Raw genomic sequence first — 27,136 nt, 5'->3', positions numbered from 1 at the left:
GACGCTGATTGGTAGGCGTCCCTGTGACGTCAGCAAAGGCTGTTTGAGGCGTAGACAACATGGCGGCGGAGGAGGCGGATGTGGACATAGAGGGAGATGCGACTGAGTCGTGCAGGGGGTGAGGACTTATAGCATGTGATGGGTTCCTGACAGTATGTGTGGGGAGGGGTACGAGGCAGAAGAGCTTACAATCTAATCGTTCTGTGTTATATTACATGGCAGAGGAGCTGACACTCAAATAATCAGTAATGGCTGTTTTCCTGCTCCTTTCTGTTTTTTTTTGTTTTCCTTTGAAAAATAATTTATTGTTACCAAATATTCATGGAAAAGGGAGGGATGCGGGCGGGAAAAAACCGTGGTGCTAAAATTGTGCATCAGTTTGTTTCCATTACTCATCACTTGTGAGAACTCAGCTTGCTGTCAGTGAATGGGAACCTTCTTGTTTACATCCAGAGTCAGATACGGAATCTGCAGCTGAATCCCAAGGCTCGCTGTCGGATTTCTGCCGCGGATCTGACTGTGGATGTCGTCCTGTTCCTTGGGAGGGGCCCTGGCCCCGGTTTTCGCGGCGAGAGTTAATGATTTATTTTCTTTCGCGATGCGGACTTCATGTCCGTGATTGTGTGAACTGCTGCACGGACGACTTAAAACTGCGGGATGCAGATTACACGTCCTAACGCTTCTCACAGCTGAGGATTTGTTACTTTTGCATCCAGTCCGGACAATTCTCTGTGAGCTAAACACATCAGTGCTGATAGTCTGTTACATTGTATCAGTGCATGTAAAATGTATCAGTCTAGAGTCCACAGAGGATTGTCTGGACTGGATACAATTGTAACAAAATCTCAGCTGTGTGAAGTTACAGGTCTGTACAGGTTTCCTGTCTCTGGAACAGACTTATACTTGGTAAAGCACCACATACAGAGTCCGCACCGCTAACCCCCTCTACATGTGTCCCGCAGAACCTACGAAACTCTGGGCTCGCCGTTCACCCCCGATCACTATGTGGAACCCGTGTGGAAACGAGACGACCTACTGACTGTAAGTGACCTGTGTGCTGTGACCACTTCCGGGGCCTCTCCACTACTGTGGATATGTCTTAAAAGGGGACATCCACCATCAAGAAAAAATCTATATGTAAAATATATGGAAATATTATTTTTCCAGGCTGCTCAGAAGTGTGTGTAATGGCTGGGGTCACATGAGGGCAGTCTGCTCCTGTACCCACTGAAGGCTGCAGCATAGAACAGCGCTCACTGACCCCCAAGTAACTTCCACTGTATCAGAACCTGTACTTTTACATCCTGTATTATACTCCAGAGCTGCACTCACTATTCTGCTGGTGCAGTCACTGTGTACATACATTACTTATCCTGTACTGATCCTGAGTTACATCCTGTATTATACCCCAGAGCTGCACTCACTATTCTGCTGGTGCAGTCACTGTGTACATACATTACTTATCCTGTACTGATCCTGAGTTACATCCTGTATTATACTCCAGAGCTGCACTCACTATTCTGCTGGTGCAGTCACTGTGTACATATATTACTTATCCTGTACTGATCCTGAGTTACATCCTGTATTACACTCCAGAGCTGCACTCACTATTCTGCTAGTGCAGTCACTGTGTACATACATTACTTATCCTGTACTGATCCTGAGTTACATCCTGTATTATACTCCAGAGCTGCACTCACTATTCTGCTGGTGCAGTCACTGTGTACATACATTACTTATCCTGTACTGACCCTGAGTTACATCCTGTATTATACTCCAGAGCTGCACTCACTATTCTGCTGGTGCAGTCACTGTGTACATATATTACTTATCCTGTACTGATCCTGAGTTACATCCTGTATTACACTCCAGAGCTGCACTCACTATTCTGCTAGTGCAGTCACTGTGTACATACATTACTTATCCTGTACTGATCCTGAGTTACATCCTGTATTATACTCCAGAGCTGCACTCACTATTCTGCTGGTGCAGTCACTGTGTACATACATTACTTATCCTGTACTGACCCTGAGTTACATCCTGTATTATACTCCAGAGCTGCACTCACTATTCTGCTGGTACAGTCACTGTGTACATACATTACATGACTTATCCTGTACTGATCCTGAGTTACATCCTGTATTATACTCCAGAGCTGCACTCACTATTCTGCTGGTGCAGTCACTGTGTACATACATTACTTATCCTGTACTGACCCTGAGTTACATCCTGTATTATACTCCAGAGCTGCACTCACTATTCTGCTGGTACAGTCACTGTGTACATACATTACATTACTTATCCTGTACTGATCCTGAGTTACATCCTGTATTATACTCCAGAGCTGCACTCACTATTCTGCTGGTGCAGTCACTGTGTACATACATTACTTATCCTGTACTGACCCTGAGTTACATCCTGTATTATACTCCAGAGCTGCACTCACTATTCTGCTGGTGCAGTCACTGTGTACATACATTACTTATCCTGTACTGATCCTGAGTTACATCCTGTATTATACTCCAGAGCTGCACTCACTATTCTGCTGGTGCAGTCACTGTGTACATACATTACTTATCCTGTACTGATCCTGAGTTACATCCTGTATTATACTCCAGAGCTGCACTCACTATTCTGCTGGTGCAGTCACTGTGTACATACATTACATGACTTATCCTGTACTGATCCTGAGTTACATCCTGTATTGTACTCCAGAGCTGCACTCACTATTCTGCTGGTGCAGTTACTGTGTACATACATTACTTATCCTGTACTGATCCTGAGTTACATCCTGTATTATACTCCAGAGCTGCACTCACTATTCTGCTGGTACAGTCACTGTGTACATACATTACTGATCCTGTACTGACCCTGAGTTACATCCTGTATTATACTCCAGAGCTGCACTCACTATTCTGCTGGTGGAGTCACTGTGTACATACATTACTTATCCTGTACTGATCCTGAGTTAGTGTTTTATGAATATAACGCCAACAATACGGTAAAGACTGACACATAACGAGACACCATTTGGAGCACATTCTGTGGGTATCTAATACTTTGATGATGTGATGGTGAAAGGTTCACAAAGTTTGTAGAATTGATTGATTTTAGTGTTTAACTCTTCGCTGACCTGTTCTCCTTTTGCAGCCGTGGACCCTGGACAGCTCGATCAGTGATGAGAACCGCGCCGCCATCGAGAGAATGCTGCTGGAGGAGGAGTATCCTTTGCTCTGAGCGCGGCAGCAGTTTTCTTCTCTGTTCAGGTCTAAAGCTACTAGCGAGCAGTGCATTGTGGGAGCTGAGAGGACAGTAACAGCTGTCACCTGTCTGACGGGGAGGATCCTCTGTCTGTTTCCAAGGGCAACTAGGAGAATTTAGATGTGAATGGAGAAAACTCAGTGAATTTTTTTAAAAACTGCAATTGCGCTATGACCGATGTTTAGGACTTAGGTTAACCCCGCCCGCGGACTGTGCAGCGCCACTTTCTGGATTATTAGACGGGTCTTGTAGAGGCAGCTAAGAGGAGCCCAAATGTTACCACTAATTCTGCTGCGACTGGTAGGTCTGGTTCTGTCTGTGCCGCATTATCAGACTTGGGTTATTGATTGCCGAATTAAAGGAATGCGGCTGCTCGGCGCTGCAGCTGGCCTCGCCGTTCCAGATCTTCCTTAGCTGCTCCCAGATACTATTTCTCTAACAAGCCGCCCGCAGGCAAGGTCTGGTCGGAAGCTAAAGATGGCGACAAGCCCGGCATCAAAAGGTCTGGTGTGGACGAAGCTTCATGTCTTTGTGGTGGACTTCAAGGGGTTGTCCATTTATTTTTTTTTTGAACCCCAGCCATCCGTACCTTTGAAAAACTCCAAACTCGCTTGTCACCGGACTCCATTTCTTTCTGTTAGCCCCCAACAGTACAACATGTCCTGCCGCGTGTATGGGAATTTCTAAAGTAAAAAATTGCTGCTTCCTGAAAGCTGCAATTGTAAGAAGCGCAACTTTGTAACAAAACCCCAGTTCCACAATGTCTTCCTGATCTTTGGCCGGGGGGGTGGTATTTGAGGTGAGGGCTATGGGAACGGCTCGGCACATCTTAGCTGCCAGTCTAGTTTTCTTGTGGTGATTGGGGTTATTATTTATGAGCTTGTTACTCCCGGTGCAGTAACGTACAGTGTTTTCTCTTCCTACAGGAGTCCACAAAAGAAAGTGGCGCGGGCCCCGTAAGTAGTGAGAGCGACTCCGTCATTGGATGTCGCTGTATTTGGTCGTGTAATTAAAGCTTAATAGTTACCTGTTCAGGAGCTTGTTACATTTGTATCCAGTGTGAGCTGAACTCATCAACAGCACAAAGCTGTCTCCTGACCGTTGTTACAATGTATCAGTCTGGAGTTCAGCCGTTCACACACAGCGTCTAGACTGGACGCCATGTCCTGCATTGTTAACGTTCACTGACAGGAAGTACAGATCTTGACAGTGATGAAAATCGCCTTACAGAGTTGACGAGGTTGAGGAACGGCTCAACTGCGTCAGCAGATTCTCCATATTAGGGCTCATTCAGACGGCCGTATGCTGTCCGCAAAAATGCGGATTGCATTCCGTTTTTTTTTGCTGATCCATAGACTTCAATAGGGCCATGTCCTGATTTTAACTGAGAAGTATAGGACATGTTTCATTATTTTGCTGAGCCATGCAATGGAAGAAAAGGGCCCCATCGAAGTGAATGGGACAACATCTAATCCGCAAAAAAACGGATCCGCATTTTTGCGGACAGCATACGGCCGTCTGAATGAGCCACTATCTAGGGGAAGATTTCTTCCCAACGCGAAATCTGGCAATCGGAACAACTCCCTGGATCAACGTAACTAACTCAGAAACTTGTGATATACAATGGTTCAACCACCACAAAGCCTTGAGGCAGCTCCATTGTCTCACTGCTCTTGCAGTAAAGAATCCTGTCTACAGAGCTTTTCATTATACTTTGATTAAAAGGTTTCTCTGGGATTTACATATTCGTGGCCTATTCTCAGCTGTTTGCGGAGGCCGCAGCGCTCAGAGCCTCCTCGCAGTTTATCAAGCACAGCACCGTCCATTGTATAGTGGCCATGCTTGGTATTGCAGCCCAGGCCCATTCACTTGAATAGGACTGAGCTGCTCCTAGGCCACGTGACCGATGAACATGACGTCAGTGGCCTAGGAAGAGGCCTAAGTGCTTACTAGAGCACCGCAGCCGTCCCGAGGGTCCAACCCCGCCAATGTCGTAGTGATGATCTATTCTGAGAATAGAGGGTTCAGGGTTCTCTGGCACTGTAATAGTATAGGTCAGCAGTATCAGATTGATGGGGATACAGGACCTCCACCATCAGCTGTTTAGCGTCCATGCATGGCAGTGCAGTTCTTCTCCCTTTGGATTGGGGGCAGTGCTGCGGCACTATTAATGACCACTACCCAGTATACGGAGCTGTGCAGGTGCCAAGAGTCGGACCCCTGTCCATATGACGTGGATGACCTCTCATAAGTTTATGTGTAGGTCATCAGTATTACAACAACCCCCTTTTTGTAATAAAACCTCTGCGCTGTCTTCTCCGCACGGTTAACGTCTTGCGGTCACTTTCCAGGGTCAGATCGCCGTCTAAGCCCGGCAGCAGCGCCGTGAAGTGGAGCGCGGAGGAGAAGGCTCTGTTTGAGCAGGGACTGGTGAGCGTTCTCCTGACCTTTTCCTTCCTTTCTTTTGTTGCTGTGGTTCATCTTCTGATCTAAATGATTTCTAATCGCAAACTAAAAGCACATTGGGCCCTGACCTCTCTGACCGCTCCGCCCGATCCCACCGTACCACTCTGCCCAATCTATAGGCGTCAGTAAGCTCATATGTTCAATTCTCCTGTGTTTCTTTAAGGCCAAGTATGGCAGACGTTGGACGAGTATCGCAAGGCTGATCGGGAGCCGCACGGTGCTGCAAGTGAAGAGCTACGCCAGGCAGTATTATAAGAATAAGGTCAGTGCTCGCGCTTAAAGGGGTTTTCCAGTTTGGGAAAACATATCGTCATGCACCATTATTGGAAGCAGGGTTTTCAGCAGAGCGGAGAGCGGTTACAAAGAGCATCTCTCACTCTGGAGGACCTGTCCTACCTTACACGGACAACCCGTTGATGTGAATAGGCGTCATGTAATGCTTTGTTTCCCCTGTGGTGGCGCTGCAGGGAAATTAGACAGTCACTGCTATGTCTAACCGCAGATTACAGCTGATCGCTGGAGGTCCCACGTTGTGATTGGTTTATTGTCAAGGGACCCTTCTAACAGGGATTTTACAAAGCAGATTATCCCTTTTTAAAGAGCATCTGAGAGCATGATCAACCCTATTAAACCAGGCATACAGCCTGGCAGTGTTGATCACGGTGAGAAAAATGTATTTTATTCATCTGCAAATGGACTAATTGGAGCACCGAGGGGCCGTCCAGAGACCTCGGAGAACCAGTTTGTTACATCCCTTCAGCTTCAATCTCTCCCCCCTTTCTCCTGGCTACACATCTTGTCTAGTCCTGTCGTCTTCTGCTTGCGCTGTCTTCCAGTCTTGGCCTGTGCCCAGTGGGTCTCCAGTTGTTCTCCAAGCAGAGTAGATTCCAACTGAGAAAGCGCCCGAGACCTGTCATTTTTGCACCTGCACTGTGCCTCCCAGTCTCTGCGCTTGCTCAGTTGGAGTCTGCGCTGAGAGATATCTAGCCCTGTCAATCCAGGGGATGTGAAGAGGGACTAAAGCTTTACAAACTGGGGCTCCGAGGGCTATGGCCGCCCCCTCAGTGCTCCAGTCAGGTAATATGCATATGAATACAATTGATTTTTCTCAGCAGCTGGGCCACAGCTTGTGATAATAAGGGTGTCCTTTTTATCAGCATGATCAACCCTACCAGGCTGCATGCCTGGTTTGTTAGGGTTGATCATGCTGACAGATGCTCTTTAATTGGATGGCTGCTTTCTTAAAGGGACAGTTCATCTTTTGACAACCATGCTGATGGTAAACCACCTGGTCTTATAGGGATGTCCTTACCTTTCCCGGGAATGCATATATATGTCTGAATTGATTTATCGTCCCAGGCAAATATGGGCCAATCTGACATAGGAAAAGCAATATGTAGTCCTAAGCTCCATAAGGAAGTTTGTGAACCCTGCATCCATGCCTTCGTCTCTTGTATCTCCACTTAGTAATGCCATTCTCTTTGTACAGTGTAAAGCGGAAGATGGAAAGAACGATTCCAAGGTGGATTCTGCGGTTCTTCATCTGCTCCGTCTAGAGGATGCCGCTGGAGATGAGCTGTCCGCACTCCGAGGCCGCGCCGATCCCAACCTCAACGCAGTGAAGATCGAGACGTTATCAGACGACGAAGAGATTGACATAACTGATGAGGTGAAGGAGGAGCCTGCCGATAATGGAGACCACCCGCTAATGACTCTGGCGGAGGAGGTGGGGCCTACAGTCAGTGAACAAGGAGAGGAGGCAATTACGGATCACATGTGTCAGCTGATGGACGGTGGACGCTCTCCCCCTGCTCTCAGCGACACTCCAGCCCCCAGTCCTCAAATGCAGGCGGCGAGTCCTGCCCCTCCACACAACCAGGAGCAGGACGACTGTCCGTCCTCATTACCGTCCCCTCCACCCTGTGAGCAGGAACAGCTGGAGGAAGTAGATGAGCTGAAACCTCCCGAGCAGGAAGTGGAAATAGAGCAAGACTTTATTTCTGAGGAAGAGAAGCAGGCCATCTCAGAATTTTTCGAGGGCCGGTCAGCGAAGACTCCAGAGCGTTATCTCCGGATTCGCAATTACATTCTGGATCAATGGTAATGTACGAGTAACAATGCTGTGATTCAGTACCACAGAAATTTATATCCCTGATCTAATATCCTAGATGGGTCACAGAATTTTCAGCAGACCTTTGATATGTCATAGAGACATATCAAAAGTTTTGATCGGTGGGGGTCAGAATGAATGAGGAGGGAGGAGCGCTCGCATATCGTGCTCTCTGCAGGAGACGGTCCTATAGACTTTCTATTGAGTCCGTCTCGCTTCTTCAGCGAGGAGGGAGCGTGATATGCGAACGCTTCTCTCTTCTCATTCTAGGTACCGTGGGGGTCTCAGCACTCAGACCCCAGTGACCCTTTAAAATGTATCTCCACCCAAAACATGTCAGTTCCCTTATTGCTGTGGATCTCACCCTTCACAATGGAATTTGCTGCAGAATCTTTTCCACCGTGTGTGAACTTTCCGCATGTATTTCAATTCCTCAAAATTTTTAAGACCTCTGTTTGTGGACAGAGAATGGGGATTCTTATTTACACTTCTCACTGCCGAGGGTTTGTTACAATTGTATCCAGTCTAGACAAACAAACCTCTGTCCTCTCATGATGGTTTGATACATTGTACCTGAAGTGATACAATGTATCAGTCTGGAGTCCAGTCTGCTTAGGTCAGAGATTTGTCTAGACTGGATACAATTGTAACAAATCCTCAACTATTAGTAGTATTGAAGTGATTGTCCATGTTCAGAGGCCCTTTGGACTGACAACCCCTACGTAGCCAGGCCTGCCGAATGAAGCATTGGGTTTTGGCTCCTTCGGTCCCCCGGTGCCAATAACACTCGGCGTCAACAGCTGATTTGACAGATGGTCATGTGTGCTGCTGCAGCCAATGACTGGCAGCAGTAGTGACGTGTCCCTTATGCGTCACATGACACATCTGTTTTTCATTGGTTCCCTTGGAGCAGGAGGCTGCACTACTGAGACATTCAGATGACATCACGCCTCGATTTGTGTCAGGCGCAGTGTTGTCAGGTATATACACACACACTTCCACCCTTATGAATGGTCACACGTAGCTGCCACCTTTTTATCCGTGGAGGATGTCTGTCATGATGTGGATGGTGATCTCCAGGGATTTCTCTCCGTTTCTCACAGGAAGATTTGTAAACCAAACTATCTAAACAAAACGTCCGTGCGTCCGGGGCTGAGGAACTGCGGAGACGTGAACTGCATCGGTCGCATCCACACTTACCTGGAATTAATTGGTGCCATCAACTTTGGCTGCGGTAAATCACCAGTCGTCACTTCACACCCAGCGATTCATCGACGGATCGCTACCAAACGCTCACCAGACCTTCTGTCCATTTTCCAGAGCAAGCCGTCTACAACCGTCCACGACCGGTGGACAAAACCAAGTCTAAGATGGGGAAGGACACCTTGGAAGCCTACGAGTTGGCTCACCGCCTGCACTCTATGGTAAGGGGTCTCTATTCATGATGTATTTCAACGGCTCAGTCTGTCTGCTGGAATTGTGAATGCAGCTCTGGCTGTGACTGGAGTATAATCCAAGATGTCTGTTCACATCAGTTTTACATCACTTTTCAGCTTTAGCGTTGCACATTTTGCATCAATAGTCTCACCTTTAACCTCCACGGACCCCATTAGAAGTCACTGGGATCCGTTATTCACCATCATATGACAGATCCAGCATGGCGTCATGGCTTCTGTAATATCTACAACCTGTTTCACTGGTCAAAAAATGCTAATTTCATGGTACAGCCTGAGATTTTGGCTACAGTTTTCTGATTATATTGCATTTTACAGTTTTGCGCACAGTCGTGCGCAGCGGCCGCCTGGTAAGATTTTTGTGCCGAGCTTCGCCCCTGCCATTTTATGTGGCTCTGGAAAGGGTGAAATATGGAGACAATGAAGCCGGTTTCTAGACAAAATCAATGGAGATTATAGAAGATTTTACAGTTTTTCTTCGGGAACAAACATTTCTTATTTATATCAGTGTCTGCGGCGATAAAGTGCCTTTTACACGAACCTGGAGGATTTCCAGCCGGAGTCGCTGCTGCAGCCAGAAATTAATTCGATATTGCTGCAGAGCGCGGGGTCCGGGTAATAAACCCCCCGACAACAGGGCGAGGACTAAAATACGCAGCAGAGGCGTCCTCATTATACTGATGTTATTTAACCCCTACGGATATACTGTACAGGGGCTTGTTGGGATTTTTCAGGATCGTTTGTATTATTTCAGTCACCATTTTGGGGAACTTGTATCCTGACATTGAATTTTATGGGGCGTTTATGCAAAAAAAAAAACATTTTTGCATTTTTCTTTTTACCAGCAGTATAAGTAGCATTTTCTGCCGGTCGTCACTAGGACACCAAGTACGTAGAAGCATTTTATTGTATTTGACCACATTTATTCAATAACTTTTATTTCCATAAAAATAAAACCTATCTTTGTAGGATTTTTAACCCCATTTTTTCTTTATTCCACTACCTGCCATTTTTTCGACATCACCATGTGACGACTTGTTTTTTGTGGGACGTTATATTTTTTACCATTTAATGTTCTATATAATATATTGAGGAACTTCAAAATATATTTGAGTTGGAAAGGATAAAAACATTCCTTCATTGAATTTTGCTTTTACAGCCGCCTCTGTGCACTGAAGCGGACATGTTACCGTTATTACAGTGATAGCAGTTTTGCTACCTTTACTACCTAAAAAAAACCATTTGGTTTTGTCACCATATTTTGACACCCATAACTTTTTACTATTTTTAGGTACATACCATTTTTTTAAATCATTTTTTGGAGGAAGGGCAAAGACGGAAAAAAAATTGGCATTAGGATCTTATAGGTAATACAATATTTTAATTTTTCGGATGTAGCGATGCCAGTTATATATCAATTTTTTTACTATGTTTTTGTGCAATAAATTGGGGTACGCAGGAGCCCTCTTCCCCTAACGCAGGGGTCAGCAACCTCCAGGTGTTGTGAAACTACATCTCCTATCATGTACACTTTCTTGGCTGTTCTCTGAACTCCCACAGAAGAGAAAGGAGCATGCTGGGAGTTGTAGTTTCACAACAGCTGGAGTGCCGAAGGTTGCTGATCCCTGGTCTAACGCCTCAGACGCCTTCACTATTGTTTGTCTCATCTGTGGAGTTTAAAACGGCCAGGATTGGGAATATCTCTGATCCTAGCCATTGCAAGCAGGTGTCACCCGGTCCCTCTTCTCGCACCTGGGATTTATATGTACATCAAGGTGCAAGAAGGGGTAAGGTAAACCTTATATTTTTGTCCCACTCGGGCACCTGTCAGGCCTGATCATCTTGTCACAGAGGCTGTAGAGGAAAAACAAAAGGAGCCCCTTCTCTCCAGGATCTAATGGGTTAAACAGCCGAGATTGGAGCTATGTTTGATCTCAGCTGTTGTTGCAGGCAGGCTGTTATTGGGTTTGTACCCACAGTCCGGGGTTTTCCAAGATTTTAGAACTGATGCCCTATCTTGAGGATAGGTCATCGGTATCTGATCGGTCGGGGTCCAACACCTGGGACCCCCACCGATCAGGTGTTTGAGAAGGCACTGGAGCTCCTGTGAGCGCTGCGTCCTTCTCCGTGCTTACCAAGCACAGCGCCGTACATTGTATAGTGGCCGTGCTTGGTATCGCGCTCAGCCTCATTTACTTCTCCTAGGCCACGTGACCGATGAACGTGTTGTCATTCAGCCTAGGAAAAGCTGCGAGAAGATCTTGGTGCTACACCGAGAGCTGGTACCTTTTCAAACAGCTGATCGGCAGGGGTCCCAGGTGCCGACCCCCCACCGATCACATACTGATGACCTATTCTGAGGATAGGTCATCAGTAGTAAAATCTCAGAAAACCCCTTTAAGGGTAGGCTGAATGGGCGGCATGTGGCGCCAACGGGTGAAAGAGATTAAGTGAAAAGTTCTCCAGATTTTATTAGTTCCCAGCATTTCGGTGTCGGTAACAGTCTTGCCTCTTTTGCACTAGCGCACCAGAAGAAGACGTGTCCGAGACCCCCGGGGAAACTGGTGTGATGCCAGAGATCTGGAAGGACAGACCTTTGAGGTAGGTGGATGCCTTCAAAGTGAGTTCATGAAGCGTTGGATGTCCATGCGGCCATGACACCACACACCTCCTCATGTATCTTATGTATGTTCACTCTGTGTTCAGTGTCCCTGCTCGTCACGATCTTTCAGGGTGCGGTGCCCTTATGGGATGTCCCTCCTGGAGGTTGGGGGGGGGTGTCTGCACGTGGGTGTTGAAAGCACAAACTCAAGTCTAAGGCTACATGCATATGACCGTGAAAAAAAAAAAACGTCTGTTAAAAACAGTCACACTGTCAGTTTTTCATGGACATTTTGCATAAGTGTGCATCCATTTTCTGGCCGTGTGTCCGTTTTTAATGTCCGTTCGGAATCAGTTCTTAATGTCCATTAAAAACTTTAAAGACATGAAAAATGGATGAATTTGATTGGCAGACCCACCATTCTGAGAGCACCCACATGATGGTAGGCACCCAGCTGAAATAATGTCCCCCATAGTGTAGGAATTTTTTTTTTTTTTTTTTTTTACTGTCCCCAGCTTTAATAATGGCCCCCTGGTAAAATAATGTCCCCCATAGTGTATGATTTATTTATTTTTTTACTGCCCTCAGCTTTATTAATGCCCCTAATGTAGGCCCTGATCTTAAATAATGTCCCCATAATGACCCACCGCAGTTTTTTATTTTATTTTTTATTTTTTGTTGATTTTACAAAAAACAAAAACAAAGAAACCCCTCACCTTATCCACTTGCTCGCCCTGCAGCAGTCTCTTCTCTCTTCAGTGACCAGGACCTGCGATGTGCTCGATGATGTCACTGAGCGCTCCCACGTGGTTACGTCACCACGCATATCGCAGGTCCTGCTCAATGAAGAGAGAAGAGACTGCCGCAGCGCAAGCAAGTGGATGAGGTGAGTTATGTATTTTTTAACCCCTAAATGGCCATATAGATAAAGTGTACTCGTTTTTAACGGCCGTTAGACGGGTGCACTCCTGTTAATCGGCCGCTAAAAACGGTCCCATTGATTTCAATGGGGTCAATCTGGCCGTGGACATGTCCTATCTTTGGACTGACGCTATTCACTGGCTATTAAAAGAACAGCCATGTGAATAGCCCCATAGACTTTCATTGGTGCTAAAAATGGCCGTGTGACGGTGTGTTACTTAACCGGCATGAGGCCTAAAGTTTAGTAAAACTGTAAATCTTAAAGTGAACCTTTGCACCATGTTATTTTTAAAGAGATTCTGTCACCAGATTTAACCCTATTAACCCCTTAGGGACTTAGGACGTACCGGTACGTCCTAGCTTTAAAACGCGATTGCGGCGCGGGGTAATCGGAACAGGATGTCCCCTTAAAAACCTGCGGTTTGCTGCGTTTCCGGTCCATTCGGGTCTCCGGTGACCCGATGAACCGGAAAAGGACGGTGATCGGTGGTGTGATTACACACCACCAATCACAGTCCGAGCATTTGGGAGAGGCGGTGCTGGCCGTGGTGCTGATTGGTCCTGGAGAGAGGCGGGAGATTTAAACTCCCGGCGCTCCTCTCTCCCCTCCTCTTCCTGCTGCTGCACCTGCAGCGTCCTCACCAGCTCCTGCGATCCCCCCCGTCGGCACCTATCACCCTCCAGGTAGGTTAGGGTCAGTGAGGGAGAGGCACCATTAGGCAGGGATAGAAGGGAAAAGTTAGTTAGGAAAAAAAAAAAAAAAACACTTTATCTAATTTATTGTTTCTGGTGGTTGGGGTCCACAGCACTTTGCTCAGCACCCGGGCTCCTTTTTAGCTGGACGCCGGTCAGTGCAGCCGAGATGAGGACATTTTGGGGCCTCGTGCTGCACATGGGTCTAGTCCAAAAACCCAGGCAATACTGGAGTGGGGACGTCCTATACCAGACCCCACTCTACAGTACGGCCATGACATGCCCCCGGTTTGAGGCCATCCGGAAATGTCTGCATTATTCAGATAATGCAGCGTGTCGTCGTCCCCCGAGGTGATCCTGCCTATGACCGTCTGTATAAGATACGGCCGGTCATCGATCACTTCGGGGCCAAATTTGCGCAGGCCTACGTACCTGAAAGGGAGGTCGCGGTTGAGGAGTCTCTCGTTGCGTTCAAGGGGAGACTCAGTTTCCGCCAATACATTCCCACTAAGCGGGCGAGGTATGGCGTGTAAATGTACAAAATTTGTGAGAGTACCTCAGGGTACACTTACAAATTTCATGTGTATGAGGGGCGAGATTCCCGTATTGAACCCCCAGAATGTCCCCACTGGAAACCTGTTGCTGGTCAGATATAAGGACAAGAGGGATGTCCTTATGCTGTCCACAATCCACGGTAACAGCACCACCCCCGTCTCTGTGTGAGGTACCGCGGCAACGGTCCTCAAGCCCGATTGTATCGTCGACTACAATCGGTATATGGGAGGAGTTGATCTCTCTGATCAAGTCCTCAAGCCATATAACGCCATGCGCAAAACCCGGGCATGGTACAAAAAAGTTGCGGTCTACTTGGTGCAGGTTGCCATGTACAACTCTTTTGTACTATCCCGAAGCGCTGGCAGCACAGGGACATTCCTCCAATTCTATGAGGCAGTCCTCAAGGACCTGATCTTTTCTGACCGGGAAAGAGCAGGCCGGAGCACCTCGGGAACTGGAGGCGCCCGGATCGTCCCTGGCCAACACTTTCCAGGTGTGGTCCCCCATACTGGAAAGAAGGGACGAACCCAAAAAAAGTGCAGAGTGTGTCACAGGAGGGGGATACGGAAGGACACCACCACTCAGTGCGACACGTGCCCTGATCATCCGGGCCTCTGCATTATCGATTGCTTCAGGGAGTATCACACTTCCATGGAGTACAAAATTTTTGTAATCCCCAACAGTCCACTAGAGAACATAAAAAACTATGTCTCTCAGACTTTGGAGACACGGAAACAAATTTTTTCCCCAAAAATATTAGTTTTAGTGCAGGCATCCTCAAACTGCGGCCCTCCAGATGTTGTAAAACTATAACTCCCAGCATGCCCAGACAACCTACAGCCATCAGCAGGGCATGGTGGGAATTGTAGTTTTAGGGCCGCAGTTTGAGGATGCCTGCTTAGTGTCTCCAAAGTCTGAGAGCCATACATATTGGGCATCGCCGCGTCCGTAAAAAATCTTCTCTATAAAAAAAAACATTTAACCCAACCCCCCTGGATGAACAGCGTTAAAAAAAAGTGTAAAAAAAAAAGCCATTTTTTGTCACCTAACATCACAAAAAGTGTAATAGCGAGCGATCAAAATGTCATATGCACCCCCAATTAGTACCAATAAAACCGCCATTTCATCCCGCAAAAACCGCCCAAAAAAAAAAAAAAAACTGTAGCTCCCAGGCTATGGAGATACTAAAATATTTTTTTTTTGTTCCTAAAATGATAATCTAGTGTAAAATCTAAATAAATTTTAAAATGTAGACATATTAGGTATCGCCGCGTCCGTAAGAATCTGCTCTATAAAAATAACATTTGACCAAACCCCTCGGATGAACAGCGTTAAAAATATAAAATAAAAACGGTGCCAAAACACCCATTTTTTGGCAAAATTTCAATTTGAATCCTTTTTTCCGGCAATAAAGCAAGGGTTAACAGCCAAACAAAACTAAATATTTATTGCCCTGATTCTGTAGTTTGCAGAAACACCCCATATGTGGTCGTAAATGGCTATATAGCCGCACGGCAGGGCATAGAACGAAGGGAACTCCATATGGTTTCTGGAAGGCAGATTTTGATGGACAGTTTTTTTTTTTGACACCATGTCCCATTAGAAGCCCCCCCCCCTGATGTAGCCTAGACTAGAAACTCCAAAAAAGTGACCCCATCTAAGAAACTACACCCCTCAAGGTATTCAAAAGTTACTTTACAAACTTTGTTAACCCTTTAGGTGTTCCACAAAACTTAATAGCGAATGTAGAAACTATTTTAGAATTTAAATTTTTTGTTACCTTGCCTCAAAAAAGTGTAATATAGAGCAACCAAAAATCATATTTACCCCTAAAATAGTCCCAAAACAACAACAACCACCTTATCCCATAGTTTCCTAGATGGGGTCACTTTTATGGAGTTTCTACTCTAGGGGTGCATCAGTGGGCTTGAAAGGGTACATGGTATAAATAAACCAGTCCAGCAAAATCTGCCTTCCAAAACCCATATGGCGTTCCCCTTCTTCTATTTCCTGTCGTTTAGCCAAATAGTAGTTTACGACCACATATGGGGTGTTTCTGCAAACTACAGAATCAGGGCAACCCATATTGAGTTTTGTTTGGCAGTTAACCCTTACTTTATTACTGGAAAAAATGGGTTAAAATGGAAAATTTTCCAAAAAATCGAAATTCCAAAATTGTTTCTCCATCTGCCATTAACTCTTGTGGAACACCTAAAGGGTTAACAAAGTTTGTAAACCCAGTTTTGAATACCTTGAAGGGTGTACTTTCTTAGATGGAGTCACTTTTTTTGGAATTTCTATTCTAGGGGTGCAACGGGGGGCTTGAAATGGGACATGGTATAAACAAAACCAGTCCTGCAAAATCTGCCTTCCAAAACCCATATGGTGTTCACCTCTTTCTATGTTCTCCCGTTTGGCCAAACAATAGTTTAGGACCACATATGGGGTGTTTCTGTAAACTACAGAATCAGGGATACCCATATTAAGCTTTGTTCCTGGAAAAAATGGATTATATTGGAAAATTTTCCAAAAATAGAAATTCTTACATTTTATATCCATTTGCCATGAAATCTTGTGGAAGACCTAAAGGGTTAAAGAGGACCTTTCACTAGAATAAAAAATGTAAACTAAGTATACAGACATGTAGAGCGGCGCCCAGGGATCTCTCTGCACTTACTGTTATCCCTGGGCGCCGCTCCGTTCTCCCGTTATAGGCTCCGGTATCTTCATATGTTTGGCTCCACCCAGTTGAGCCTGCCGGCGTCTCCTCCAGGCTGTAGCGCTGGCCAATCGCAGCGCTCAGCTCATAGCCGGAGGTTTTTTTTTCTCTCGGACTATGAGCTGAGCGCTGCGATTGGCCAGCGCTACAGCCTGGGAGAAGGAGACGCCGGCAGGCTCAACTGGGTGGAGCCAAACATATGAAGATACCAGAGCCTATAACGGGAGAACGGAGCGGCGCCCAGGGATAACAGTAAGTGCAGGGAGATCCCTGGGCGCCGCTCTACATGTCTGTATGCTTAGTTTACATTTTTTATTCTAGTGAAAGGTCCTCTTTAACAAAGTTTGGAAAATCAGTTTTGAATACCTTGAGGGGTGTAGTTTCTAAAATGGGGTCATATATATAACCACCTCTAGGGCGATCTGAGGTTCTTACTGTGTACAGGTGAAACTCGAAAAATTAGAATATCGTGCAAAAGTCTATTTATTTCAGTAATGCAAATTAAAAGGAATTGCATTAATGCAGCTTAAAATTAGAATTATGTGAAAAGTTTCAATATTCTAGGCTCAAAGTGTCAGACTCTAGTCCGCTAATTAATCCATACCCCCTGAGCAAAGGGGACCTCAAAATTGTGACTTTGGGGTTTCATAAGCTGTAAGCCATATTCATCCAAATTATAACAAATAAAGGCTTGAAATATCTCACTTTGCATGTAATGAGTTTCTCATATGTTAGTTTCACCTTTTAAGTTACATTACTGAAATAAATGAACTTTGCACGATGTTCTAATTTTTCGAGTTTCTCCTGTATACAGTCACTACTAGAGGGAGCTCAGGAGATTACTGCATACAGATACATACAGCCACCACTAGAGGGAGCTCAGGAGATTACTACATACAGATATATACAGCCACCACTAGAGGGAGCTCAGGAGATTACTACATACAGATATATACAGCCACCACTAGAGGGAGCTCAGGAGATTACTACATACAGATATATTCAGCCACCACTAGAGGGAGCTCAGGAGATTACTACATACAGATATATACAGCCACCACTAGAGGGAGCTCAGGAGATTACTGCATACAGATATATACAGCCACCACTAGGGGGAGCTCAGGAGATTACTGCATACAGATATATACAGCCTCCACTAGAGGGAGCTCAGGAGATTACTACATACAGATACATACAGTCACTACTAGAGGGAGCTCAGGAGATTACTACATGCAGATATATACAGCCACCACTAGAGGGAGCTCAGGAGATTACTACATACAGATATATATAGCCACCACTAGAGGGAGCTCAGGAGATTACTACATACAGCCACCACTAGAGGGAGCTCAGGAGATTACTTCATACAGATATATACAGCCAGAACTAGAAGGAGCTCAGGAGATTACTGCATACAGATATATACAGCCATCACTAGAGGGAGCTCAGGAGATTACTACATACAGATATATACAGCCACCACTAGAGGGAGCTCAGGAGATTACTACATACAGCCACCACTAGAGGGAGCTCAGGAGATTACTACATACAGATATATACAGCCACCACTAGAGGGAGCTCAGGAGATTACTACATACAGCCGCCACCAGAAGGAGCTCAGGAGATTACTGCATACAGATATATACAGCCACCACTAGAGGGAGCTCAGGAGATTACTACATACAGATATATACAGCCGCCACCAGAAGGAGCTCAGGAGATTACTGCATACAGATATATACAGCCATCACTAGAGGGAGCTCAGGAGATTACTACATACAGCCACCACTAGAGGGAGCTCAGGAGATTACTACATACAGCCACCATTAGAGGGAGCTCAGGAGATTACTACATACAGATATATACAGCCACCACTAGAGGGAGCTCAGGAGATTACTACATACAGATATATACAGCCGCTACCAGAAGGAGCTCAGGAGATTACTGCATACAGATATATACAGCCACCACTAGAGGGAGCTCAGGAGATTACTACATACAGATATATACAGTCACCACTAGGGGGAGCTCAGGAGATTACTGCATACAGATATATACAGCCATCACTAGAGTGAGCTCAGGAGATTACTGCATACAGATATATACAGCCTCCACTAGAGGGAGCTCAGGATATTACTACATACAGATATATACAGCCATCACTAGAGGGAGCTCAGGAGATTACTACATACAGATATATACAGCCAACACTAGAGGGAGCTCAGGAGATTACTGCATACAGATATATACAGCCACCACTAGAGGGAGCTCAGGAGATTACTACATACAGATATATACAGACACCACTAGGGGGAGCTCAGGAGATTACTACATACAGATATATACAGACACCACTAGGGGGAGCTCAGGAGATTACTACATACAGATATATACAGACACCACTAGGGGGAGCTCAGGAGATTACTACATACAGATATATACAGACACCACTAGGGGGAGCTCAGGAGATTACTACATACAGATATATACAGACACCACTAGGGGGAGCTCAGGAGATTACTGCATACAGATATATACAGCCACCACTAGAGCGAGCTCAGGAGATTACTACATACAGATATATACAGCCACCACTAGAGCGAGCTCAGATTACTGCCTACAGATATATACAGTCAACACTAGCGGGAGCTCAGGAGATTACTGCATACAGAAATATACAGATACCACTAGAGGGAGCTCAGGAGATTATTGAATACAGATATATACAGTCACCACTAGAGGGAGCTCAGGAGATTACTGCATACAGAAATATACAGATACCACTAGAGGGAGCTCAGGAGATTACTGAATACAGATATATACAGTCACCACTAGAGGGAGCTCAGGAGATGACTGCATAAAGATATATACAGCGACCACTAGAGGGAGCTCAGGATATTACTACATACAGATATATACAGCCACCACTAGAGGGAGCTCAGGATATTACTACATACAGATATATACAGCCACCACTAGAAGGAGCTCAGGAGCTGACTGCATACAGATATATACAGCCACCACTAGGGGGAGCTCAGAAGATTACTGCATACAGATATATACAGCCACCACTAGGGGGAGCTCGGGAGATTACTGCAAGCAGATATGTATAGTATATTCTAGTCAGGCTGGCCGTACACATTGATTAATGTCCAGACTCTCCACAGATGTCAGTATCAATAAGGATCAAGCAGTTGGACTCCAGCATGTCCAATCCTTTTGTTCTCAGGGGAGATGTGTCTTGAGAAGCGTCTGGTAGCGCTTTCTGAACACACATGATTGTCAGATGTGTATGGGGGGGACAGTGACTGCTATCTGACGTGTATGGCCAGTGTTACAGTATCAGGACAGAGGTACACTGTAACGATCCATGTTTTTATTTGTCAGCATCTCTCGGCAGCAGAGGTAGCGATCAGACGGGAGAAGATGAAACAGTCAAAGTGTTCCAAAGGATCGAGATCGTCCAAGAGGTATGAACTGTTCAGATCTGCATCCTCAGGACTTGTAAAGTAGATTTATTGTCACCCGAAGCTGAGAGCTGCTCCTGACACAGCTGCAGGGCTTGTTACAGTGTGTCAGTGCACTGGTGTCAACCAGACTTGATCAGAAATGGTTATTAGTCTCTGGATGGAATCAAGAAGGTTTCCATCTTTATAATGGTGACAAACTGCAATCCTTTAATCCAGCTTGTTCTGGGGAAGGGGGAGCGCCGGCTCCATGTTCTTTGACGTGATGAGTCTGTGTAATGCTTTTTGTATTAACTACCTGCAGTTAACCCCGGTGCTTTGTCCCACAGCTCCTTTGACCCCTTCCAGCTGATTCCCTGCTCCGACTTTACAGAAGAGAAGCCGGTATGAGCATTTTATATTTGTGCCATGTCAGCTCCCAAGTGAATGGGATTTAGTTGCAATACCATGCACAGCCACTGTACAATGTGTGGCGCTCTGCTTGGTATAGTATGAGGAGTGGTGCAGCCCCTCAAAACAGCAGATCGGCAGGGATGCAGGAGTCAGACCCCAACTGATCAGATATTGCTGTCCTATCCTGAGGATACTGTACTAATACAGATTATACAGCCACCACTAGGGGGAGATCACTACATACAGATTATACAGCCACCTCTAGAGGGAGCTCACTACATATAGATTATACAGCCACCTCTAGAGGGAGCTCACTGCATACATATTATACAGCCACCACTAGAGGGAGATCACTACATACAGATTATACAGCCACCACTAGAGGGAGATCACTACATACAGATTATACAGTCACCACTAGGGGGAGCTCACTACATACAGATTATACAGCCACCACTAGGGGGAGCTCACTACATACAGATTATACAGCCATCACTAGGGGGAGCTCACTACATACAGATTATACAGCCACCTCTAGAGGGAGCTCACTGCATACATATTATACAGCCACCACTAGAGGGAGCTCACTACATACAGATTATACAGTCACCACTAGGGGGAGCTCACTACATACAGATTATACAGCCACCACTAGGGGGAGCTCACTACATACAGATTATACAGCCATCACTAGTGGGAGCTCACACATACAGATTATACAGCCACCACTAGAGGGGAGCTCACTACATACAGATTATACAGCCACCACTAGGGGGAGCTCACATACATACAGATTATACAGCCACCACTAGGGGGAGCTCACTACATACAGATTATACAGCCACCACCAGAGGGAGCTCACTACATACAAATCATACAACCACCACTAGGGGGAGCTCACTGCATACAGATTATACAGCCACCACTAGGGGCTGCCCTTGCATTTCTATGAGAAAAAAAGAATCTTAAGTCCTTATAAAGATAGATTAGGAGATGAATCGCCTATTTTTATTTTTTGGAATGGTCTGAAATCTATCAGGATATTTTCTCTTTTTCTCAATTGTTTGTGAACTTCAGATTTCAGTTTTTTACACCTTGTGTCGTAGGCCCCGTTTCGAGTGAGGGTGTCAGCGGAAGCCATGTTGATATTGGATTTGGTAAGTGAAGCATGAAGACGTCAGTCTCTGTCCCCTTGTCTTATGTGTCTGACCAGTTAATACGAACCTGTCTGTCTTTCAGCACGCTCACGTATCCATGGCGGAGGTTATCGGCTTATTGGGTGGAAGCTATTCAGAGGATGACGGTATTATAGAAGTAAGAGGCCGATATCAGCCGTCCGTCACCCGCTGACAGGTGGAAGACTGAAGCACATATGACATATTATACACACTGAGCGGCCGTACTTTGTGTCCTAATCTTCGTATTATAATTCATAAATACCTTTTACATTTTCAGATTTTGCATTGATAGTTATTTCAGAGTTCTCAGCCTTAGTCCTCATGCACATGACTGTATCCAGTTTTTCCGGAACGGACATACGGATTCGGAAAGCACACGGTATGCTGTCCGCATCTTTTGAAATAAATGGGTTCCGCATCCAATCTGCAAAAAATGCGGATCGGATGTGGACTGAAACTACGGTCGTGTGTATGAGGCCTTATAAGTAGATTTCTCCTGATGCTGTCACATAGAGGAGCTGCACTGTAAATTCTGGCGCCCCCTACTGACGATCTTGGTGTCGTCCCCGCGTATTCCTGTACACTGTGCTCTCCGGTTGTTCACAGATCTGCGCCGCGGAGCCGTGTAACAGCCTCAGCACCGGACTTCAGTGTGAGATGGATCCGGTCTCCCAGACCCAGGCATCGGAGGCCCTGCACCTGCGCGGCTACAGCGTCATTGGATGGTACCACTCTCACCCAGCGTTCGACCCCAACCCTTCAATCCGAGATATCGATACTCAGGCCAAATACCAGGTGGGACTTCCATATGTAATGTAGTTATATATATATGCAGTTATGGACTAGAGGAGGGACCCTTGAGGCAACTAGTACACAACCTCCATACTTTACACTGCAGGCTGTATTCAGAAAATGAAGCAAAACAGAGATCAGGTTTAAAGAGGTTGTCCGTGCTTTAATATTGATGACCTATCCTCAGGATAGGTCATCAATATCAGATCGGGGGGGGTCCGACTCATTGCACCCCCGCCGCTCAGCTGTTTTGAGGAGACTCGGTGCGCACTTTGCCGTCCTCTCTGTTTAGCACTGCTGTCCCATAGACATACAGCAGAGAGCAGGAAGAGCGAAGGGAGACGGCATGTGTGCACTGCGCGCGCCGTCTCCTCAAACAGCTGATTGGCGGGGGTTCAGATCCCCGCCGATCAAATATTTATGACCTATTCTGAGGACAGGTCTTTAATAGAAAAAGCCTGGAGAACCCTTTTAAGTGACAAATCGGCTTTTTCATCAGCTTGCAAAGTGAAGGAGAGCCGGGCGCGCATGTGCGGCTGCCTTCATTCACTCGGCTATGTTCGGCAATCCCATATGAATGCAGGGCGGCTGCGCATGCGCAGTCCATTCTAGAGGTAGGTGCGGGTCCCGCTATCAGAGCGACATGCCCCCAATGCTTGAGATGACACAACTCCTTTAAAATGTAGTTGCGGCTGGAGAGGTGGTGACCGAGGACGCATCCAGTCTCCGCTGAGACCCCTCCCCCCCTTATATGTATACATGGCCGTCACTGACCTTTTTATCCTTCTATTTCGTATCCAGAGTTATTTTTCTCGGGGAGGAGCGAAGTTTTTGGGGATGATCATCAGCCCGTATAATCGCAGTAACCCCCTGCCCCAGTCCCAGCTCTCCTGCCTGGTGATAAGTGACGATCCCAGTGACGATGGATCACACAGTAAGTACGGGGGGTGGGGGAGCTGAAAGGGGACATTGTCTGACACAGTAGCAGGACTTGTTTTAGTGTATCAGTGCAGATATTGTACCTGTAGCTTAGTTCGCTGATGGACATGTCTCCTTTCTTAAAGGGATACCGTACCGGTTTGATGTACAACACTTGCCCGGAGAACCTGACTGGGAACTTGTGTTTGAGAAGACGAGATGGATCATTGAGAAGTATCGGCATTCCCACAAGTAAGGAGACATTAAAACGTCCTGTGCCCGCTGATGGGGGCGCTCCGCTAGTATTCATATAGGGTGCCCTATTACAGTATAGTGAGGTATTCGATTAAGCCCACCTTCAGAGCAGAGATCTGCAATGTCCTCACTCTGGAGGTGATTTCAGTGGGCGCCATGCAATACTTCATGTTCCCTGCAGAGGCGCTGCTGAGATCTCCGCTACATCCATTAGCGGATCAGCTGCATTCAGTTGCAGGGCGTCTGCAGGGACAAATCCTACTTTAGTGAATCCCCCAGCGACTAGATGATGTCAGAGGGGCTGCATTCAGTGCATATTCCTCTGCAGCTTCTCTATGACCCCCCCGCCCCTCTCCTACCCCAGAAGCCTAATGGCCCCTTTAAGGATTTCAGCTGCAGTAGACCACACATTGCCCGTGCAGGGAACGCCCTTACCACCATGTTTTTTTTCCCTGCTCCCTTCATTTGCAACCTGTTCGTGAGTCCTGGTTCAGTAGCTTCATTGTTTTCTCACAGGACATTGATCGCCTCCATTAGAACAGGCGCTGGCGATCACAGGTGGATTCTGCCCCTCCCCCCAAACAGGCGCTGGCGATGGGCATGAGATGGGTTTAATCTTCTTTTTTTTTTTTTCTTTTTTCATGAGCAGCAGCGTCCCCATGACCCGGCGCTTTCGACAAGACAGTGATCTAACGTGTTTACAGAAGGTGAGTGTTATCCCCAATAATAGAATCTCCTATCTGATTCTAGGAAAGCTGGGTGACATAACATGCTGCTGTTATAGATGTGGGACTGTGTACTTCTGCCTGTGGTTGCTAAAGGTATGATGCAAACTAGGCATACATCCTCTCCTGAAATCCTCTGTTCTGCTGTAAGCTTCTGCCCATGAGTGTTAGGGCCAGATAGTGACAGTTTCACAAAAACGCCAGCAGATGGCGCTGTATGACTTCTGTATAATACAGCTATGTCTGTAGCAATTATATACTGACACACACGTGCATAGTACCCCCGATCTTAACACCGGGGGGGGGGGGGGGGGGGGGCGCTTAGCGGCGTGGTACTGTCCTGCGTGTAAGAAAACTGCACAGTGAAGAATATTTTCAGACTCGAGAATAAATACACCTCCATTTCTATTGTGCAGGAGCGGGTCTCCAGTAAACACAGTAATAAGACATGGCGTCTATACGTACATGACACCAGAATGAAAACCCATCCTTTACACTGCAGGCTGCATTTAAAGGGGTTTGTCTGCTTTCTGATTAAACTTCTGAAATGCCCAATGCCCTACCCCCAACACAAGTGTAGAGTCTTCTCATGGGAACTGTGTTGTGAACTGACCGCCGTATCCAATATGCAGGATCTACTGCGCAGAAGAGGATGTGGACGCGTGGGTGAATGGACATGCGGACTGTGGGGGCTTTTAAGGTCACACTGGGGTAGAAAATGGGCCCTTACAGCGTTCACATACCAATGTCAGTGTATGGCATGTCATAAGTTATGAAGACAGTGGAGGACCCCTTTTGACTGGAACATGGAGCAAAAAAAAAGAATTTGGTTAAAGAATGGGATCAGGAGACATATTCCGATCATCCCGCGGGCTTGGGCGGGTCTATTTTTGGTGGTGGGGACTTCCAGATCATTAGGTGCTAGATCCAAGGAATTAATGTGTAATGTAACGGGATATGACGATTATTGACCTCGGCGCTGGCAGTCGCCATGTGACAATTCCAGCCCTCCTTCGTCAATCACCCGCGTCTCCCACAGCGCCGCGTCCTCCGCACTAAAACATTCACACTCGTTCCTCCTCTGGCAAGTGAGAATACCTGCGAGACACGAGATCCAGGGAGAGTCGTGGCGGCGCCGCGTCTCCCGTTTCATGCATTCCGCAGGAATATCTGTCGGGGATAAAAATATCTGAGAACTAATAAAAAGAAACCTAAAGAACCTCCACAACACCCAGATCCTGTCTGCGTGTTCAGGGGAGCGACTAGTCCAAACTCCAGTGCTGCCCCTGCTGGTTCGCCGTGAATGACTCCGGTCACGTCCTGTGACTAGTGGGAACGTAGGAGGAATAGCGCGCTGCACTCAAACTTCTTCTAAAGAGGATTTTTATTTTAAAAAATTAAACTAAATGAATAACAGCTAGGCTTTACAGCTGCGGCCCGCTGCCTTCCTCGGGTTTGAAGAAAAAAAAGAAGAAAAATATACTGATGACCATGGAGTATTCTACAAGCAGCCACAGGCATGGTGTTTCCTTTGTTCGTCCCTTGGTACTGGTTTCCACCGCTCTAACCTGCTGCTTCATGTGGGATTTCTTGACATTCGCTGCCGCCTTCCACTACGGTTTTCGTTCCCATTTCCTGGTTGCCTCGCAACCACTTCCTGCACTGGGTCCCTTTGTCGCTGTCACGACCTATTATGATCCTATTTGGCTCCTGTATAATACACACACCATAGTGATCAATATATATAATTATTATTGTATTACCTTTTACGTCCGGTTTCTGGGGTTTTATGTAATGGACTTTCTTCATTTGTATCAAGCCTGAGGAAGGCGGCAGACTGCAGCTGAAACGCGTAGCTTTTATTAATTTTTTTAAATGTTTTTGTTTTGTTTGTTTTTTTACATAAAAATCCTCATCAGGAGAAGTTCTGTTTTGTCCCGGGGTCTTTTCCTCCCGTGCCTGGCGTAGAAGCGCGGCGTGATCACGCTCAGGGCCCAGCATTGGATACCAGCTGTACCACGCGAGGAGGCGCTCCCGGTCTCTGCTTTTCTATGTCATGTGACTATAGCGACCCTCTGTAGACAATTCGGGTCTCCCAGAATGCACTGCACTGATGAGCTTATTGGTTGCCTGATCTGTCCTACGCTACCGATTGAGTCTTTATCAGCTTTGTGGTGATGGATTCCAAGTGATGACAAGTGCAGCTTTGGATGTGACTGGAGTATAGGCTGTAGCTCAGGATAAGTGTCTGCTGGTTATTTTAATCCTCTCTTCTGTCCTGGTTGCAGCTCCTGACGTGTTTGAGGAGGACGCTGGTGAGTCGGCCTGCGCGGTGTTCGCGACGAGTTCCTGAGCAGGATCGAGGACTATTTCCTAAACAGCTATACAAATGTGAAGGAGGAGCAGGAGCCGGGGGGAGGTGCTGCCGGCAGAGAGCGAGGCTGCTGTCTGATGGACATGTCCCGTCCTTGTATTAACCCTTTAAGGACAGTTCATCTTTAGCCACTGACTGTAGACTGGGGCCCTTTCACTTCACTTGTTGTGGGGGTCCCCGGCCGGCAGATCTAACCATGCAGGAACACAATGCTCATTTCCCATGTGCCCACTGATCCCATGGGAGGGTCGGT

The 27,136-nt window shown here is 46.4% G+C and overlaps 1 protein-coding gene across 1 annotated transcript; it reads left to right on the top strand.

The window, feature by feature from the left end:
• The first annotated feature begins 32 nt into the window (after window positions 1-32).
• On the top strand, window positions 33-27,136 carry MYSM1 (Myb like, SWIRM and MPN domains 1). The gene is given in 21 exon segments (XM_040407569.1): window positions 33-118; window positions 963-1,041; window positions 3,151-3,221; window positions 3,686-3,763; window positions 4,188-4,217; window positions 5,613-5,691; window positions 5,891-5,989; window positions 7,217-7,827; window positions 8,941-9,071; window positions 9,158-9,261; window positions 11,815-11,892; window positions 20,169-20,251; window positions 20,578-20,632; window positions 21,748-21,798; window positions 21,881-21,955; window positions 22,426-22,614; window positions 23,413-23,545; window positions 23,676-23,781; window positions 24,434-24,491; window positions 26,798-26,841; window positions 26,843-27,136. Coding segments are annotated over 21 exon segments (2,382 nt in total). The 5' UTR covers window positions 33-59; the 3' UTR covers window positions 27,012-27,136.

The sequence above is a fragment of the Bufo bufo genome, chromosome 9 (genome assembly GCF_905171765.1).
Source record: "Bufo bufo chromosome 9, aBufBuf1.1, whole genome shotgun sequence".
Classification (NCBI taxonomy): Eukaryota; Metazoa; Chordata; class Amphibia; order Anura; family Bufonidae; genus Bufo; species Bufo bufo.
This window is presented reverse-complemented; position numbering and strand designations above follow the sequence as displayed.